At 42.6% G+C, this 20,505-nt stretch overlaps 1 protein-coding gene across 4 annotated transcripts in view; it reads left to right on the top strand.

Moving 5' to 3' along the window:
• The window catches only part of TTN (titin), a 247,953-nt gene that overhangs the window by 51,300 nt on the left and 176,148 nt on the right, over positions 1–20,505 (top strand). For 2 of the 4 annotated variants that reach the window (XM_014954163.1, XM_014954162.1), the window contains exons 42-44: positions 2,039–4,252; positions 5,215–5,544; positions 6,238–6,516. In XM_014954163.1, the coding sequence (XP_014809649.1) occupies positions 2,039–4,252; positions 5,215–5,544; positions 6,238–6,516 (2,823 nt within the window). Of the gene's footprint in view, positions 1–2,038; positions 4,583–5,214; positions 5,545–6,237; positions 6,517–7,522; positions 8,087–8,515; positions 8,798–8,905; positions 9,185–9,557; positions 9,837–9,934; positions 10,214–10,336; positions 10,625–10,734; positions 11,014–11,113; positions 11,396–11,502; positions 11,782–11,891; positions 12,171–12,264; positions 12,544–12,661; positions 12,950–13,043; positions 13,323–13,459; positions 13,742–13,858; positions 14,138–14,280; positions 14,560–14,670; positions 14,950–15,077; positions 15,366–15,557; positions 15,837–16,042; positions 16,325–16,912; positions 17,192–17,299; positions 17,582–18,083; positions 18,363–18,487; positions 18,776–18,978; positions 19,258–19,357; positions 19,637–19,755; positions 20,035–20,136; positions 20,425–20,505 lie in introns of all 4 variants that reach the window. The other 2 variants (XM_014954164.1, XM_014954161.1) reach the window with 2 other exon arrangements.

Below are 20,505 nucleotides of genomic sequence, written 5' to 3'. Positions count from 1 at the left end.
TGTTTGTTTATGTAAATTTAAATGTTTTGCTTTACATTTCATTCATTATCCAGGAGTTCTGTCATGTGCTTATGGAGAGACAAAGTCTCACCTAAGCTACAATCTTATAAATCTGGAGTAATTCTGGTTTTGAATAAACCTGCTCTGGGGAAACTGGTATAGCTTTAGACCCACTATTGACCACCTCTCTTCAAAATCTTGTGCTTTCATAGGAATTACAAAGCGCACAATTTCTTTGTCAGGTTTAATGTTGTCTTCATTTCTACGAACCAGGTATCTTCAAAAAAGGATGAATTATGTATGTTTGTCATCGATGTGTATTGAATGTTAACATGTATGGTTAATTTGTGAAATAAATATCTAAATGATTAAAGTCCGTCACTTCTTGTACTTTATTCATTTCACAGACATAGTTTAAATATGAAAAAGTATCTGTGTAAATGTGTCATAAATATCCAGGAACACACAAAAAAGTGCATTAATTTTTGCCCCACTCCTGTATATAGAGCATTCTCGTGTGTGTTGGCATAGGTTCTATTCTGCAATTTTTATACTTTATTATGGGCTCATTTCTGCCGCCCATTCTCAAATTCACTAGCACATTATATTTCTGGGAAAAATTCCCTCCTGTTTTAACAAGGCTGGTAGGTAATACTGAAGAACTGGTGCAATTTTTATTTTTTTTTACCTAAGCATCTCTTCTCTGCAGTTAATCACTGCATGCACTGTACTATATCATGTATATTATGCTATTTGCGGCAAGATTAATAATTGCTAAAACCAATGAGAAAGAATTGGGTATGGCATATTCTGTTCTTTTTTATAGCTGTTATTGGAGTGCAGCAAAAATTATTATTTCACAATAAGTTTTGGAATTTAAGTACTGTAATTGAGAAACTTAACAATGTTCACCATTAGAGTGCCTGGAGACATTTATCCACTCACATGTCTTTTATTATTTTTTAACAACTCTTATGTCTTTCCAGCGTCAAATACTGTGGGCCTTGACTGAGCAAACCTGACTCAGTGAGGACAACAGGCTTTGTTTTCCAAAAGTTTGCTTTGTGTCGTGCCTTTCATGGATGGCTTGTTCTGTTCCTGGAAGTCTCAGAGTTCACTGATGTTAGTGTTCTAGTGTTACGTGTCTGCAGAGAATTTCATGATCTTGACGTTTGATTCCTCTCATTTTTAAACCATCATTAGAACAAAGTGGTCCCACGTACAAATGTCTAAGGTTTTTCTTTTTCTTGCCTTTGTGAGTTTAAGTGCTTTTTCCTCTATATCTCTGATATTGTGGGAGTTTTAATCTGCAATATTGTGACAGGGAGGAGTTGAGGAGTTTAAAAGCAGAGATTTAAATCAATGACACTAAATCAAGGGTGCAAACTTGTGATTTTAATAATGATGGTGTTGTAACCATAAGGGTCTAATGATAAAAACAGGACAAAGCTGATAAGGGAGAGGTAATATCTTAACATGTTAGACAAAAGGTAGAGTTGAAAGAGATGAACTAACTGCACCAGAAGAAAGGTTGTTATGCGGAAAAGTTTGTGTTATTTTTCCAATCCTAATTCTGGCATTCTACTTTTTCTTGGTGTTTTGAATTAAACCAGGGTCTTAGCACTGCGCTACTCTACTTGTTTGTATAAGTGTACATACAAATATGAATGGCACAGATCACTTTAATTATATATGTAATTACAATTTGTAATTCATAAAATATACCAATGTTTCTGGGCTGTTACTTGCACTGTACACCCTGCCCGTATGCCTAATCCATACTGTGATGTCAGGCTTAAAGAGACAACTATGTTGATCCGGATGAGAAGTTCATAAGTAACCTGACAGCACAGCATGTCTTTCTGGTTTTGGCAGGTGTGCATTTGACAGCAAGAGGACATCATGTTCACTGTTAACTGTTTTGCAGTATTGAGAAACCTCCAGATATACAGAAATAGTTGCAATAACACTGATTATTGCTATCTACAAGTGCTCTCTTAAACATTCTAGTAAAACAAAACAATTTTTTCCCATACAGACATCACTAGCTCTCTTACTGTGTCTTCTGAGGAAGGAAGAAGTGAAGGCTACAGCAGCGGCCTTCAGTTGCCTGATAGAGAGAAAACACTTGAATTTGAGTCTGAAAAACCAGTTTATTCCAGCAAAGCAAAGATGAAAATGGAGGAGGAGGGCAAAGCCCCTGTTTTCCTCAAACAGGTTTCAAATGTTGAAGTCTGGCAGGGAGATGTAGCTAGGCTCTCTGTTACTGTTACTGGCAGCCCTACACCCAAAATCCATTGGTTTTTCAACAGTACGAAGCTAACCCCATCCATGGACTGTAAATTAGTGTTTGCTGGCAATGACCACAGCCTCATCCTCCCATATGTGGGTGTGCAGGATGAAGGTGAGTACACATGTGTGGCCAGCAATGTGCACGGTGAGACCACATGCAGTGCCCACCTCCACGTGCGACAGCGGATACCAGGGGTCCCTTGTTTTACCAGGGAGCCAGAGAGCGTGAGATGTACACCAGGCTTCACCGCAGTCTTTGAGTACACCGTAGCTGGGGAGCCATGCCCCAGTGTGCAGTGGTTCAAGGGGAGTGAACAGCTCTTCTCTGATGCTCATCGTTCTGTTGCTCACCATCCTGATGGCTCGGGCTCCCTGACAGTGCGGGAGTGCATGGAGGAGGACACCGGACTCTACACGTGCAGGGCAGTGAACACTGTGGGTGAGGCCACATGCTCTGCTGAGCTCCTTGTGGTGCCTGAGGAACATGCTGTGTGCAGGCAGAGCCCGGCCTTGCAGCACTCTGCTGTGGCAGAGGACCAAAGTCCCGTCTCCTATGAGGAGACTGGTGAGCTTCCTGCCGTGGAAGGAGTGCTCAGCCTTGAGGCCACGAGAGAGCCCCCAGCCCTCCTTCAGCTCCAGATGAGCCAAGCGGAGCATGTGCTGCCCAGGGAAGACATCTTGCCTGAGCTGCCAGCGGCCTGCTTGGCCGCACAGAGTGTTGAAGAAGTGCTCACCCAGGTAGCCACAACACAAGAGAGAAGCAGGCTTATGGCAGAGCCAATGCAACCCCTTCCTGCTGGACCCCAGGGTGTGGTGCCTGCAGCAGTGATGGAGACACAACTGCCAGGCTGCGTTGGGACTGTAGCTGCACAGATACTCTTGCCCAAAGAGCAAGTCATCCCCAAGGTGGCAGAGCAAATGGCTGCTTTGAAGACAGAGACTTCCCAAGCCCCTCTGCAGGTGTCAAGCACCACTGAGAGCCGTGCCATAGATGGTGACCATATCCAGGTCCTTGAGAGCTTCCAGGCAATGCAAGGTGAGCTGAAGGCTGAACCCAGATTTCCCTCTGAATTGGTCTTCACTGTGGGCCAAGCTGTACCCCTGGAGAACATTTCTTCCTTGGAAACAGCAGAGGAAGATTTTGCTGCAAGAATCAATGAGGGACAGGCTGTGAGATTTCCCTTGCTGCTAGAAGAAAACCGGCTCCTGGAGGAGGAAAATGTTGTCAGTCTTGCCAGCCCACTCACACAGTATCCAAGGGCAGGAATACAACCCCATGAAACAATGTACACTCACCAGCTCCAGCCAAGCCAAGTTCTCAACAAAGAGAGCCATCTTACTGCTCAGATTCCCAAGAGCTGCAACTTAGATATAAAGTCTCAAATTAGAAATGCACTAAAAGCTGCAGTAGTAAGTGAGCAAAATCTCTTGTTTTCAGAATGGTTAGCTGATAAAGATAACGTTGAAATACAGACAATAAACATCACCAAGGAACATAAACACACCCTATGCACCTATGTTGTAACCACAGGAGGACTCAGTCCCATAGAAATTGCAATCTCCTTGGAAGATGTCAGCATTGAGACAGCTGACCAGAAAGAGGTCTTGAAGGAAGCTTTCTATTCTCTTATTTGTGAAGAAAAACATCTCGTGACAGATGAAAAATCCAAAGAATTTCCAGGCCATCCCAGTCCACTTGTCTCAGAAAAATCCTGTGGTGAAACCTCTGAGTTGGAGCCCCAGTGGGCTGAGAGGACTATGGAGGCAGAAGTACCCCTGGAAAAGTCTTTGTCTGCACAAGTAATCAACACTATGACTGCACAAGGTGAAATCAAGGATGTGGGAGCAGCTGCAGCCATTGCTGATGTAGCCTCTGCAGGTGTTCCCATTGAGACGCCCACAGAAATACTGAAAAGGAAGGAGAAAAGGGAACGAATATATGAGGAAGAGGGCAGGGAGGGTCTGGAAACTAGAGGTGGGAAGCTAGAGGATGAGCTGGGCAAAGAGAGTTGTCCCATCATACACAGCAAACTGGTTGACACTGTTGTGGAGGAAGGGGAGAGCATCAGTCTGGTATCTGTCATAACAAATGTCAGAGAGGTGAACTGGTACTTTGAGGGTAAACTGGTGTCTTCAGGCGACAAATTCAAGTGTTTGCAAGATCAAGACACGTACACACTATTAATAAGCAAAGTGTGTGGGGAGATTCACCAAGGAGAATACACCTGTGAGGCACTGAGTCAAGGTGGAAAAAGAGCAACAGCAGCAAAACTCACAGTTGTTAAAAGAGGTTGGATTATGGGGATTACATACTGCCTTTCTAATACACTGCTCTACTAATGAAACTGCCCTACTATGTGTCTGTATCTTTGGATACAGATACAATATTAATACCACCATGCCACTAATCAAAGGGCCCACTTTCTCTCTGGATTTATGGTCTCCTTTCACCACATTGCAAAATCTCTCACTTCCCTCACCCCAGTTTTCAGTCAGGAATGTTGTTGTTTCCTGTTCTCATCACACAAGCACAATCAGGACAAGCTGTATTTCAGTCCTGACCATTTCTTTCCACAGTTGTTTGTGAAGTGGACCTGCTCTTCTCACTTTTGTCACTGCTGCACCCTCTCTCGCTCTTTAGAGTCGTCGCACAGTTTTAGCACAATTTCTCATTGACACCATAATTTCTCACAGCTCCAGGATAACGGGGTATATGCTTGTATTGCACTGTTATTGTGCATTGTTACTGCACATTGTTTTTCCAGTGTCACCACTGTGTTTCCGGATGTCATTATGCACCGTACCACTGCCTGTCTGCTGAGCCTGGTACTGCTTTCATTTCTTACAGATATTTTTTTCCTTTTACAGTCACTTTATGTGAGGAGAAAAGGGAACGAATATATGAGGAAGAGGGCAGGGAGGGTCTGGAAACTAGAGGTGGGAAGCTAGAGGATGAGCTGGGCAAAGAGAGTTGTCCCATCATACACAGCAAACTGGTTGACACTGTTGTGGAGGAAGGGGAGAGCATCAGTCTGGTATCTGTCATAACAAATGTCAGAGAGGTGAACTGGTACTTTGAGGGTAAACTGGTGTCTTCAGGCGACAAATTCAAGTGTTTGCAAGATCAAGACACGTACACACTATTAATAAGCAAAGTGTGTGGGGAGATTCACCAAGGAGAATACACCTGTGAGGCACTGAGTCAAGGTGGAAAAAGAGCAACAGCAGCAAAACTCACAGTTGTTAAAAGAGGTTGGATTATGGGGATTACATACTGCCTTTCTAATACACTGCTCTACTAATGAAACTGCCCTACTATGTGTCTGTATCTTTGGATACAGATACAATATTAATACCACCATGCCACTAATCAAAGGGCCCACTTTCTCTCTGGATTTATGGTCTCCTTTCACCACATTGCAAAATCTCTCACTTCCCTCACCCCAGTTTTCAGTCAGGAATGTTGTTGTTTCCTGTTCTCATCACACAAGCACAATCAGGACAAGCTGTATTTCAGTCCTGACCATTTCTTTCCACAGTTGTTTGTGAAGTGGACCTGCTCTTCTCACTTTTGTCACTGCTGCACCCTCTCTCGCTCTTTAGAGTCGTCGCACAGTTTTAGCACAATTTCTCATTGACACCATAATTTCTCACAGCTCCAGGATAACGGGGTATATGCTTGTATTGCACTGTTATTGTGCATTGTTACTGCACATTGTTTTTCCAGTGTCACCACTGTGTTTCCGGATGTCATTATGCACCGTACCACTGCCTGTCTGCTGAGCCTGGTACTGCTTTCATTTCTTACAGATATTTTTTTCCTTTTACAGTCACTTTATGTGGATTGCATGTAAATAACTTTTTTTTTTTTTTCAGTCACTTCACTGTTACTTTCCAGAATGTCAGCAGACAGGGTTTTGAATTACTCTCTTCTTCTGATTTCAGTTGCACCAATCCTGAGGAGAAGGCTCGAACCTCTGGAGGTGGCGGTAAATCACGTGGCAAAGTTTACCTGTGAAGTAGAGACTGCTCCCAATGTCAGGTTCCAGTGGTACAAAGCCGGCCGGGAGATATATGATGGGGACAAATACTCCATTCGCACCTCCAACCACCTCTCCACGCTGGAGATCCCAAGGCCTCAGGTTGTTGACTGTGGAGAGTATAGCTGTAAGGCTTCCAACCAGCATGGCAGTGTTAGCTCTACAGCCATTTTAACAGTAACTGGTAAGTACAGACTTCCAAGCATTTTTCCTTAAAATATCTTGGTATATTGTAATGCTTTCACTGCTACAGTTACAAATCTTTATGGTAGGGCTCTTGATTGCCATTCTTGTATGTAATCCATACCTAATTTTGGCAGGTACAAGCATAAAAGTAATAACTTTTGAGAATGCTTTTAGGTTCTTTCTGTACATGGAAAAAGGAATCTGTGTGAAAAGCTTCAGAAGGGAAGAAAGTAGGTGGAAAGGGAGAGTGGGAGGAACTAGGTCATCAACAGAATGGGATTGGTTTGCGAATACATTCTTGAAGAAGGTTTATTTAACTTCCAGACAACAAGAAAACATAAACTTTTAAATATGATTTCTTTGATGTAATAATCGGTGTGATTATCCTTGCACCCTGTGTTTATCCTGCAGCTATACTTGCGAGGCAGGCTATGCAGCTGTGCATACCTGAACATCTGTGTGCCATGGCCTAAGGGGAACTCTGTGTGATTGGGGAAATAGATCTTTTTTTTTTTTTTTTCTTCAAAAAACCCTCATTATTTTTTGGACTTTTGGTGTATAGTGATTTTTTTACTCTGACCTTTCTCTTTGTGGGAGTCTTTATATAGTCTGTGCTATGAGCTAGATGTTAGAGACTAAAGAAAGATGCACAAACTGTGAAATGAATGCAAACTTGTCTATCTTGAGGGAATGGTGTGCAAACATGTCGGTCTTGGGGGAAGAAGTTCTGGGTTTTGGTTTATTTTCCTTTAGATTTTAAATTGCTCCAGAGATTCAAAATGCCTTCAAGCTCTGGAGCAATTTACAGATCCAAGAAGTACAAAACCAAAAGCCAAAATTCATAATCTTTAATACCTCTTGGCTCCTTCACTGCTGGCTTCTTTTGCTTAAGAGTGTCCAGTGATAAACTGGCCTCCCTTGCTCTCTGTCCCTGGCAAATGTGGAGAAAGAGCATAAGCTCTGGGCCTCACCTCTGGGTAACATTGAACTCCTTTGTTTTGCAGAAGCACTTCCGCCAACGTTTCTTACCAGACCTGAATCTATCACTACTTTTGTGGGCAAAAATGCCAAGTTCCTGTGTACTGTTTCGGGCACTCCAGTCATCGACGTCGTCTGGCAGAAAGACGGCACAACCATTTCACCTTCGGACCATCACAAGATCACCAAAGTGGAAAATAAACATGTGTTAGAAATTTCCCTTCTCACTACCAGTGACAGAGGGGTTTACACTTGCAAAGCTTCCAACAAATTCGGTGCTGACATTTGCCAGGCTGAAATGGTCATTATAGACAAGCCCCACTTCATTAAAGTTTTGCAGTCAGTGCAGTCAGCAGTCAATAAAAAAATACGTCTTGAATGTCAGGTAGATGAAGACAGGAAAGTAACAGTAGGGTGGACAAAGGATGGAAACAAAATCCCCCCAGGCAAAGATTATAAGATTTACTTTGAAGACAAAATAGCCTCACTTGAGATTCCTCTGGCTAAGCTCAAGGATTCAGGCCATTATGTGTGCACTGCCTCAAATGAGGCAGGAAGCAGCTCCTCTTCTGCCAGCGTCACAGTCAGAGGTAAGATAGTCCTACATCCCCTTTACCTTTGCACTTCTTGGGTTCCCATTTCTTCTTTTGCAGGCAAAAGAGTTCTTTGGGCTCAAATCATGCTGTGAACTCTTCTTGGACCTTCCATGTGATCCATTCACCTCTTGCTTGTTTCCCCTGCTGCCTTTCAGTACATTGTGTGTTGCTTCAGTATTTCTTTCCCTAGACAGATCCAAGAATTCCTCCTGGATGCAGCGGAGAGATGGATGGAGAGGACTAGAGAAACCACGAGAATTGCAGCTCAGCAAAGATTATGCTGATCTTTTCTGAAATCATGTTTTGTTCTTGTGCAAGGAAACTGTCTTTCAAAGCTATGTATTTCAGCCTTCTTTCCTTTTCTCTTTTCCTTTCCCCTTTTTCCCTTTCTTCCCTTTTCTTCCTTTTCCTTCCCATTTTTAGAACCACCATCCTTTGTGAAGAAGGTCGATCCGTCTTATTTACTGACCCCAGGTGATTCTGCACGCCTTCAATGCAAAATCAAAGGCTCTCCTGAAATCCAGGTTACTTGGTTCAAGAACAATAAGGAAATTCGGGAAAGCAACACACACAGGATGTCCTTTGTCAATTCTGTGGCTGTGTTAGATATTTTGGACATGAAAGTTGATGACAGTGGGAGCTACTCTTGTGAAGCTGTAAATGAGGTTGGAAGTGACAGCTGCACCACCGAAGTAGTTGTCAAAGGTCTGTTCTTCTTGCTGCTGCTAGTCTATTCTTGAGCAAAACCTTCCCTTCCCATTTTTTTTTTCTTTTTTTACTTGGGTGAATAATTCTTTCTTGCTGCTTTTATAGAACCTCCGTCTTTCATCCGAACACTTGAACCAGCAGAGGTAGTGAAGGGAACAAACACCGTTCTTCAGTGTGAGGTTGCTGGCACTGGACCATTTGAGATTAGCTGGTACAAAGACAAAAAACAGATTCGCAGCAGTAAAAAATACAGGTTGACCTCTCAGAAAGCTGTTATTTCTCTGGAGGTATCTTCATTTAACAGTGCGGATGTCGGTGAATACGAGTGTGTGATAGCTAACGAAGTTGGAAAGTGCATATGCAGTGCAACATACGTCTTGAAAGGTCAGTGGAGAGAGAAAACTTCACTGGCTGAAGGGATTGGCAAGAACCTCTCATTTCTTAAAATGTGTTTTCTTTGGATTTTTGGGTGGCTGGGGAGGGTGCAGAGGGAGAGTGTCTTCTTATTCTCTTAAAATTCTGTGTATGTCTTAACTCTTCTCTGGCGTCAAACCTGTGAATTTGAAAGATGTTAATCTTAAAGGGCCATACCTTAGCTGCCAGCTGGGGAACACAGCTCTTCTCCTTGCCTGCTCTTTAGTTGAATTGTGTCATGTACTGCATGTACTGTCTCATAAAACTGTCTTTAAGCAGCAGATTTCATGGAATGATGTGGTAGCAGATGAGCATTTTTTCTTGTCTCTTCTCTTTGAACCAGAACCACCATCTTTTGTTAAGAAAATCGAAAATGTAACAGCTCTGGCTGGAGATAGTGTTACATTACAGGCTGTGGTGAAAGGGTCAGAGCCTCTTTCGGTGATGTGGATGAAGGGCAAAGACATTATTCAAGATGATAACAAAGTGAGAGTGACATTTGAACATGGTCTAGCAACGTTGCAAATTACTGGTGTCCAGCTGAGCTCTGGTGGCAAATACACCTGCGTGGCTGAGAATGATGCAGGAAGTCAGTCCTGCTTTGGTGAACTAGCAGTGAAAGGTCAGTGGGGTAGTGCTGTGACTCCCACATTGTCTCTTGCCTGAGAGGAAGAGCAATTTCCTTTTGTCCTTAACACTCATTGTTTAATTCTGTTGTAGAACCTGCCAAAATCATTGAAAAATCTGAAATGATCCAGGTAACAGCAGGGGAACCAGCCATTTTGGAGTATACTGTCACAGGCACTCCAGAGCTAAAAACCAAATGGTTCAAAGATGGAAGACCACTACCTGCCAGCAAAAAATATAGGATCAGCTTTAAAAATAACATTGCCCAGCTCAAGTTTTATGCCACTGAAATGCAGGACAGTGGCGAGTACACCTTTGAGATATCCAATGATGTGGGCATCAGCTCTTGTACTACCAGCTTCACTGTGCTAGGTTGGTACTGACTCTTTGCAAAGAACCCTGCTACTCTGCTCTGAGCCCAACAGAGCCACAAGCAGAACCGCATGCCTGGTTTTCTCATGTGTTGGTTTCTTTCCTTTTTTTCGCTCTCAACAGATCGCACTCTCCCTCCCTTCTTTACTAAGCCACTGAAGAATATTGACAGCATCATTGGCACCTCATGCCGCCTAGACTGCAAAATTTCAGGCTCTCTTCCAATGACCGTCTCTTGGTTTAAGCAGGACACTGAGATCACTTCAAGTGCCAAGTACACAGTACACTTTGCAGAAGGCTCTGCATCTTTGGAAATAAAACACCTAGATGCAAGTGATGCTGGGGTCTACATTTGCAGAGCCACAAACTCTGCTGGTAGCAAAGACAGCAGTAGCACTTTGTTTATAAAAGGTTTGGCAATTTGTTTTGCATTTCTTGGAGTTTTACTTCTCAGTTTACTTCCCCAAAGTGCAAGCCATGTGTCTTACTCTTGACAATTGTTTTCTTTCAATGTAATCTAGAGCCACCCAGCTTCACTGTAGAACCAGAGTCACAAGATGTACTGCCTGCATCAACCGTACGTTTCAAAGGCACATTCAAAGGCACAACACCCCTGACGGTGAAATGGTTTAAGGGTGATACTGAGCTGGTGACAGGAGGAGCCTGCTACATTATGACAGAAGCGTTAGCAAGTTATTTGGAGCTTTATGCAGTAAAACCAACAGACTCGGGAAAATACACCTGCAAAGTCTCCAATGTAGCTGGTTCAGTAACATGCAGTGCAAACTTGTTTGTAAAAGGTTTGCGTTCTTACTTTCTTTTAAACTTTCAGCTGCTGGATTGACCCGGTGGCACTCTTTCTTGCTGCCTTTGTCCTGAATACTCTTCTTAAATCCACAGAACCTGCTGCCTTCAAGGAGAAGCTAGAGCCAACCCATCTGGTAAAGAAAGGTGGATATGCTGAGCTGACCTGTGAAGTCACCGGTACTCCTGAGATTAAAATCACATGGTTCAAGGATGATAGAGAGCTAAAAGAGAGTGACAAATACAGGATGTCATTTGCAAAATCCTTGGCAATACTCCGTCTTACAGAGGTTGAGATTGAAGACAGTGGGGAATACATTTGCGAAGCCAAAAATGATGCTGGAAAAGATATTTGCAGTAGCATTGTTACAATCAAAGGTGTGTGTGACATCCAGCCACCCACTTTATCTCTTGAAACTCAGTGCAGTTTTGCAGGCTTCAAAAGTATGATTAATACAAACCGCACTCTCTCTTTTGCACTGTAGAGTCACCTTATTTTACCAAGGAGTTTCAATCCATGGAAGTCTTGAAGGATTCTGACGTGGTTTTGGAGTGCGAGGTGCTTGGCACACCTCCCTTTGAAGTGTTTTGGGTGAAAGATGATAAACCTGTGCGGAACAGTAAGAAGCACAGAATAAGCATTGGGAAATCTTTGATTAGCCTCCACATTTTCAGGTTTGATGCTTCTGATGTTGGCGACTATCAGTGTAGAGTAACAAATGATGTCGGGAGCTGCCTCTGCAGTTCAGAGGTCACATTGAAAGGTTAGTGCAAGATGTATAACACCCCTAGCATGCTCTTATCCCAGTGTGGTTTCCCTGCCACACTGTCATGCACCAGACCCATACTTATATAGCCACTTTCTTCCTGCCAGAGCCCCCTCAGTTCTTGAAGAGGATAGAAAACATTAGTTCCCTTCGTGGGGGCACAGTTGTGTTTCAGGCTGCAATTAAAGGCTCCTTGCCCATCACTGTGTCCTGGCTCAAAGACAACGATGAAGTGATTGAAGACAACAATATCAAAATGACCTTTGTGAATAATGTTGCCACTCTTCTGGTGAGATCTATTGAACTGAAACATGATGGGAAATATTTTTGTCAGGCTAAAAATGAGGCAGGAATTCAGAGGTGTTCTGCTCTGCTGACTGTCAAAGGTTGGTCCTGCCCTGAGGGCTTGTAGTGATCTCAGATGATTTCTTTCTGATTTTTACAGATGCCCTTAACACTCTTTCTGCTTGTTTACAACAGAACCTGCTACAATTGTGGACAAGGCCGTGTCAATAGATGTGACTGAGGGAGACCCAGCAACCTTGCAGTGTAAATTTTCAGGAACCAAAGATATTACAGCCAAATGGTTCAAAGATGGCAAGGAACTGACATTAGGCCCAAAATATAAAATCAGTGTTACAGACACTGTTTCAGTCCTAAAGGTGCTTCATGCAGAAAAGAAAGATAGTGGGGAATACATCTTTGAGGTTCACAATGATGTTGGGAGCAGTAGCTGTTCCGCCAGTATTAACGTCCTAGGTGTGTACGGTCTCTCTTTTATAATTTTTTTTATATACAAAGTCTTTTCTCCTGAGCTGACATTTGCCACAGTCAAGGTTAAATTTAATGCTTTTTATTTTTACTCTGTCTTGGATAGATCTCATTATACCACCTAAATTCACCAAAAAGCTCAAGAAAATGGACAGCATTAAAGGGTCTTTTGTCCATCTGGAATGCATAGTGTCTGGTTCACATCCTATAAGTATCCAGTGGTACAAGGACGGCCAAGAAATAACAGCAAGTGAAAAGCACAAATATTCTTTCCATGATAATACTGCATTTCTAGAAATCAATAAACTGGAAGGCACAGACAGTGGCTCTTACACCTGTGAAGCAACAAATAAAGCAGGAAGCAACCAATGCAGTGGGTTCTTAACCGTCAAAGGTTTGAACTCCTTCTTTGTCTTCTTTGTCTCATTCAAAATTTGAAATTACCCTGTCTCAGACTAATCCTCTTTCTTCCTTTTTACTTGTTATAGAACCGCCATATTTTGTGGAAAAACCCCAGTCCCAAGAGGTTGTGCCTAATGCTAGGGTTCAGTTCAAAGCACTGGTGAAAGGCTCTACTCCTCTGCAGATAAAGTGGTTTAAAGACAGCCAGGAGCTCCTCTCTGGAGCAAATCGATCTGTTTGGAAGGACAACACATCCAGTATACTGGAGCTCTTCTCAGCTAGGACATCTGACTCTGGGAACTACACTTGTCAGATAAGCAATGATGTGGGGACTGCAACTTGCAAAGCATCTCTGTTTGTAAAAGGTGTGCAACCCAATGTTCTTCTCATCTTGTGGTTCTAATTTTTCACCGCAGTTTGGGGGGAGGGGTTAGGAAACCCTTGTATTTCTTTAAACTACCTTGAATATTATAAAGCCCCATTTTTTCTGTCCATCTTCTAGAGCCCCCAAGATTTATTCAGATGCCAACTTCTGTAGTAGCTTTGCGTGAAGGACAGTCCACAACTTTTGAGTGCCAGATAGTAGGCACACCAGAGATCCGTGTCACATGGTACCTGGACGGGAATGAAGTGACTGACCAAGCTAAGTATGGCATCTCCTTCATAGATGGTTTAGCCACTTTGAAAGTCACTCAAGCCAGAGTGCCAGATAGTGGGATTTATGTCTGCGAAGCCCACAATGATGCAGGTAGTGAAAGCTGCAGCATCGAACTGAAAGTAAAAGGTTGGTTTTGAACATATTTTTATCATGCTGCACAGTTGGGGTGGTGCAGCAGGGGAGAGTTCTCCCTTCCAAACAGTTCCACATTACTATCTACTTTCCCTTCATTCCTCTTTGTAGAGCCTCCTACATTTGTTCGGGAGTTGAGACCCACTGAGGTAGTGAAGGGTTTGGAGGCCACGCTTGAGTGTGAGGTGACTGGTACTCCTCCATTTGAGGTGAAGTGGCTGAAGAACAATAAGGAGATGTTCAGCAGCAAGAAATATGCCATCTCCACCAAAGAATCAGTATTTACTCTTAATGTGACTAACTGTGATGTCGCAGATGTTGGTGAATATCAGTGTATCATATCAAATGAAGGTGGGAGCTGTTCTTGCAGTACAAGGCTCAGCTTGAAAGGTCAGTCCTCTAGGAAGCATATCCAAAATATTACATCCCCTAGCTAAACTGTAGTGACTAGGATGACTCTATATGATCGCTCTTTCCCCTCTTCCCTTTCCATGACTTCTCTTCCAAACAACGAACAAAACCTCACACCACAGAACCACCATCCTTCGTCAAGAAGCTGGAGAATATCACTACCATTTTGAAAGGAACTGCAGTCTTCCAGTGCATTGTAGCAGGCGCTCAACCTCTATCTGTGTCATGGATAAAAGATGAGAAAATACTAGACGATGATGAGCACCACCACATTACCTTTGAGAACAACGTGGCTACACTGAAACTTATCAATGTTGACCTCAGCCACAGAGGGAGATACACCTGCCAAGCAAAGAATGAGTCTGGTGTGGAGAAGTGCTTTGCTCTGCTCTTTGTACAAGGTGTGTGTGTGTACAAGGTGTGACCCTTCAAGCTCATCCTTGATGAATACTTGGAAAGTCGGTCCCTTACCTGTGTAACTAACTGCCATTTTTATACTCTTTATACCTTAGAGCCTGCACAAATTATAGAAAAGGCTAAATCTCTTAAAGTCACTGAAAGAGACCCCGTGACTTTGGAGTGTACTGTGGCTGGAACACCAGAGCTCCGAATAAGATGGTACAAAGATGGCAAACAGCTGCTGCCCAGTAGATACTACACAATGAGCTTTGAAAACAATGTGGCCAGTTTCAGGATTGAACCTGTATCAAAGGAGGATAGTGGTACATACAGTTTTAAGGTCGAAAATGACTTTGGAAGTAGCACCTGTGAAGCTGTTCTGACTGTGCTAGGTTTGTATTGTCATTTGGCAAATTTGCCAATCCAGCAGGGAGGAAACGAAAAAATAATAATCTCTGTTTGTGAAAGATAAACAAGAAGGTAACCAGAGCGGTTTTGGCATTTTTTTTGTGTTGGACAGATCAATCGATTCCTCCTGCATTTATCAAAAAGCTAACCAAAAAGGATACCATTCTTGGATCTTCTATCCAAATGGAATGCAAAGTTTCTGGGTCACTCCCCATTACTGCAAAATGGTTCAAGGATGGAAAAGAGATAACTGACAGTGCAAAATTTAGAAGCCTGTGCCATGAGAACACTGTGTCACTCGAGATTGCTAATCTAGAACTGGCAGACAGTGCAAATTACACGTGCAGTGTCTCTAATGTTGCTGGGAACGATTCTTGCAGTGCTGTCCTGACTGTGAAAGGTTTGAAACTCTTTTATTACTTCTTATTTGTGATAGATGCTGGGAATATATTTTAAATCTTATGCTAACATAATATTCTTATACCTCTTAATATTAATGTTGAAAACCCAATCTCCAAGCTTACCTCACTACTTGTCTTCATTCTTAGACATCTCTGATGTAACGGAATATTTCTTTTCTTAAAAACTGCAGAGCCACCAAGCTTCTTAGTAAAACCTCCAAGCCAGCAAGCCATCCCAGATTCCACAGTGGAGTTTAAGGCCACACTAAAAGGAACGCCACCCTTTACAGTAAAGTGGTTCAAAGAAGACTTAGAACTTGTATCTGGTCCAACTTGTTTCATTGGGATTGAAGGGTCAACTGGATTCTTAACCCTCTATTCAGTGGATACTTCTAGGAGTGGGCACTACACTTGCAACGTTTCTAATGACGTTGGCAGTGACTCTTGCACTACAACGTTGATGGTAACAGGTGTGCACTCTTTCTTGTTGTGTTGCAGTCTTCTTGTCTATTTCCTTTCTTTCTTTTTTCCCAAGCACACCTCAGTGATCTTTGATACGCTGTCAAGTGAATTCCCTACCCTGTGTTTGCAACCCACAGTATTTTGGCTCTTTCTCTCGTCTTTTCTTTCCATTATTAATTCAGACCTTCCTGACCCCACTTTTCTGGTTTTTTAGAACCACCCAAGTTTTCTAAGAAGCTAGAGGCGGCAAAAGTAGTCAAGCAGGGTGACTCAGCCCGGCTTGAGTGCAAAGTAAGTGGATCTCCAGAGATGAAAGTAGTGTGGTTCAGAAATGACCATGAAATTGTTGCCAGTGAAAAATTCCGGACATCATTCATTGATTCTGTGGCTGTGCTGGAAATGAATCACCTCAGTACGGACGAGAGTGGTGACTACATCTGTGAAGCTCACAACCCCGCTGGAAAGGCCAGCTGTAGCACCAAAGTCACAGTGAAAGGTTAGCCATCCTCTTGTTCTCGGGCTATATCCTATTTCTCTCTGGTGGTTTTATTCCTTGAAAATCCAGAGGATCATGAGATTAATTTGGTTTTTTCAGAACTATATTTTTCTTCATGTTATGTTTGTTTCTTGATGCCCCCTCACTCCATCTGCTAGGGCCCGAACATGAGAGATGTTATTCTTAATGCAGATCAGTGTTCCCTAGCTCTACAATTGTCAATATCCAAGATAGATGATAATGGGAATTGTTATATCAAGGAGCTAAAAAGTGAAGAAAAAGAACAGACCCAAACTGATCAGTGTCAATTTGCACCCTGTATTTGAGACTGCTACCTGCTAAATGAGGCCTGTATCCCCTCTGCCAAGGGCCACCCCTCTGTTTACCCTGTCTGTAGAGGAGCTAAGTGTTCTGGATGCTCCTATACCTGCAAGATCCTTTCATAATGTGCCTGGGAAATAAGGAACCATTGACCATTCTGTTGATTATCTCATCAGTCTCATTGTGTAGAAACTGGTCTCAGTAAACTGGTTTTGGTCAAATAATTCCAGATTCCTTTCTAAAAATGTTCCTTTCTTCCTTTGTCAGAACCTCCTGTCTTTAGCAGGAAGCCCTCTCCAGTTGACATGCTGAGAGGAACTGAGGTTAGCCTGGAATGTGAGATTTCAGGAACACCACCATTTGACGTTACCTGGTACAAAGACAGGAGACAAATACGCAGTAGTAAGAAGTATAAGGTTACAGCCAAAAACTACCATACAAGCGTTCGCATTCTGAATGTTGAAGCTGCAGATGTTGGTGAATATCAGTGCAAAGCACAGAATGATGTAGGAAGTGACACTTGCTTTTGCACTATGAAGCTGAAAGGTAAAGTATTGGTACATATGACTTCTGAAGTGCTCCCAATGGCACTGCATTGCTCTTCTTTACATAAACACTGTGAGTTATTACTATAACTACATATTTCTTCTTCAGAACCACCGAAATTCTTGACTAAAATAAACAGTGTGACTGTTGTGGTTGGTGAACCAGTGGAGTTACAAGCAAGAGTGGAGGGCTCCCAGCCTATTTCTGTGCAGTGGCTTAAAGACAAAGAGGAAATTATTAGAGAAAGTGAAAACACGAAGATCACATTTATGGAAAATATTGCAACTTTGCAACTTGTACACACAGATACAAGCAATGCTGGAAAATACATCTGTCAGATCAGAAATGATGCTGGAAGTCGCGAGTGCATGGCTACCTTAACTATTTTAGGTTGGTAAAAGCACAAGATTTTTTTGAAGTTAGGAACTTGGTTATTCAGTGTCAGCTGTATGCTTTGCTTATGCCACTGAGTTCAAAACAATCAAAACAGAGAATCCTTGTGTCCCCAGCAAGCAATAGTCAGGTTCCCTATTTCAAGTTGGCCAGACAGGGGTGAGAGGAACCACAGCCCTCTATACTGTGATGGGATCCAGTTGACTGGATTTCTGAGTCTTGTCTTCTTCTCACAACTGCTTGGAGAGGGACAGACAGTTACACTTCTCTCCTAGGAATTTAAAAGTGGTTTTACTTCATTTTGGAGATCATCTGAAATCTTCAGTTTAGGGTAGAATAACGGGTAGAAAAATCAGAGCTGAAAAAATTCCCCAGTCCAACAAATAGAGATATCCTTAATATCAAATGTATAAGCCCCATCTTATAGTGCTATAATACTTATAGGTAGTACTAATTCAATCCTGTTTTCACCCGACATGTTACCTATCTCTCCTTCCAGAGCCTGCAGTCATTGTAGAGAAAGCAGAGCCAATGAGAGTTACTATAGGAGACGCCTGTACTTTGGAGTGCAAAGTGGCAGGCACACCAGAGCTTTCCACTGGGTGGTTCAAGGATGGCAAAGAGCTGACCAGCAGCCAAAAATACAGAATTACTTTCCTCAATAAAGTGGCTACACTTAAAATTATGGATGCAGAAAAGGAAGATGGCGGATTGTACACTTTTGCAGTGCAAAATGATGTGGGGAAAAGCAGTTGCACAGCATCAGTTGATGTTTTAGGTGGGTTGGGTTGCTTGTCTTCTATCTTTTACAAAAACTTTCTTTCAGTCATGTTCTCTTTCCTTTCTACCATTCCTTCCCTCCTTTTTTATCTAACCACGGATTTATTATGTTTTCTTATACAGATCGAATCATTCCTCCTTCTTTCACAAGAAAACTAAAGGAAACACCTTGTGTCCTGGGTTCCTCAGCATTGTTGGAATGCAAAGTGTCGGGTTCACCTCCTATTTCTGTTGCCTGGTTCCAAAATGGACATAAATTAGTCAGTGGGGAAAAACATCAAATCTCCTTTTCAGATAACCTATGTATTTTAGAAGTGAATTCACTGAGCAACTCAGATACTGGAACTTACACCTGCAAAGCTACCAACATAGCTGGTACAGATGAATGCAGTGCTGTATTGACCGTACAAGGTCAGTATATGAGGGTCAGGAAGCTCTCTGAGCTATTCTTTTCTCTTTCTCTCTTGAAATTGCCTGTCTTTTGTAAATATACTCAGGTGAAATTACTCACTGGAAAATAAATATTTTGTTTTCTATCTTCACTAGGTGTGTGGAAATGCCAGGGTTATGCTGTAGCAACCTGTCTTACCTCTCTTTTTCTCTTGTGTGTTTAGAACCACCCTCTTTTGAGAGGACACCGGAGCCTCTGGATGTCTTGCCAGGCACAAGCATCACTTTTACATGTGTTATCAGAGGAACCCCTCCTTTTAAGGTGAACTGGTTTAAAGGGGCCAATGAGCTTGTGCCAGGGGACAAGTGCAATATCTACTTGGAGGACTCCATTGTGGAACTTGAGTTATTTGATGTAACTCCTCTCCAAAGTGGAGAGTACACTTGTGTAGTGACTAATGATGCTGGCAGGACGAATTGTACAACACACCTTACAGTAAAAGGTTTGTAAAGACTGTGTCTCTCTATTTACCTTAAATATTGTTTCCTTCCCTCCATTTGTCCTGCCATACTCAACATTTGTGGCTTCTTACCCTTCATTAGAGCCAGCTGTCTTTGTGAAGAAACTGAGTGATCAGTATGTGGAGCCTGGCAAGCCCATCATCTTGGAGGGCACTTACACAGGCAGCCTCCCCATCTCTGTGACATGGAAGAAGAATGGCCACACCATCTCTCAATCTCAGAAGTGTAGCATCACCACCACAGAGAAATCCTGCATCCTAGAAATACTTGACAGCACCAAAGAAGATGCAGGAGAATACACCTGCCATGTTGAAAATGAGGCAGGAAGAGATGTTTGTGAGGCTGTAGTCTCTACCTTAGGTGTGTGCTGCGTTTGCTGCTTTTTTTTGCCTGTTCTTTCAAGTGTATGCTTTCCAAGGCCTGGCACTATAATAATATAACTATCTAATAATAACTATCTAATTGCTTTTCTTTTTTAGAACCTCCCTATTTTGTTACACACTTGGAACCTCTTGAGGTGTCAGTTGGGGATTATACAACATTGCAATGCCATGTTGCTGGAACACCAGAAATCACTGTGTCTTGGTACAAAGGTGATACAAAACTCAGGTCTACTCCTGAGTACAAAGTGTTCTTTAAAGACAACGTTGCTACACTCATTTTCAACAAAGTAGTTAGCAATGACAGTGGAGAATATATCTGCAAGGCAGAAAACAGTGTAGGAACTGCATCTACAAAGGCTCTCTTAACAGTTCAAGGTGATGATTTTATATTAGCTTGCTACAAATTCTTTTGTTCTCATGAAACTGTAAAAAAATTGCTTCCTGTGGCATATTTATCCTTTACTTACTTTCTTCTAGAGCGCAAACGGCCACCATCCTTTGCAAGAAAATTAAAGGACATCGAGCACCCTCTTGGTTTACCCCTTAAATTTATGTGTCGACTCAATGGTTCAGAGCCCATTAATGTGACTTGGCATAAAGATGGTGTGCTGCTAAGTGATGATGACAATGTGCACACATCCTTTGTAGATAATGTTGCAGTGCTGCATCTGGTGCGAACTGAGATGAATCATACTGGGCAATATTCCTGCACAGCCACCAATGCTGTGGGCACTGCCACCTCAAGCGCTCAGCTCACAGTGGCAGGTGTGTTGGCTTACAAAACTTTTGCCTGGATCATAGGCTTCCCCTTCCCATTTTCTGCATGTGATAGTATCTGTGTGTTGG

Source organism: Calidris pugnax, unplaced genomic scaffold (genome assembly GCF_001431845.1).
Source record: "Calidris pugnax isolate Ruff unplaced genomic scaffold, ASM143184v1 scaffold103, whole genome shotgun sequence".
Lineage (NCBI taxonomy): Eukaryota > Metazoa > Chordata > Aves > Charadriiformes > Scolopacidae > Calidris > Calidris pugnax.
Note: the sequence above shows the minus strand (reverse complement) of the source record. Positions and strands in the feature narration are given on the sequence as shown.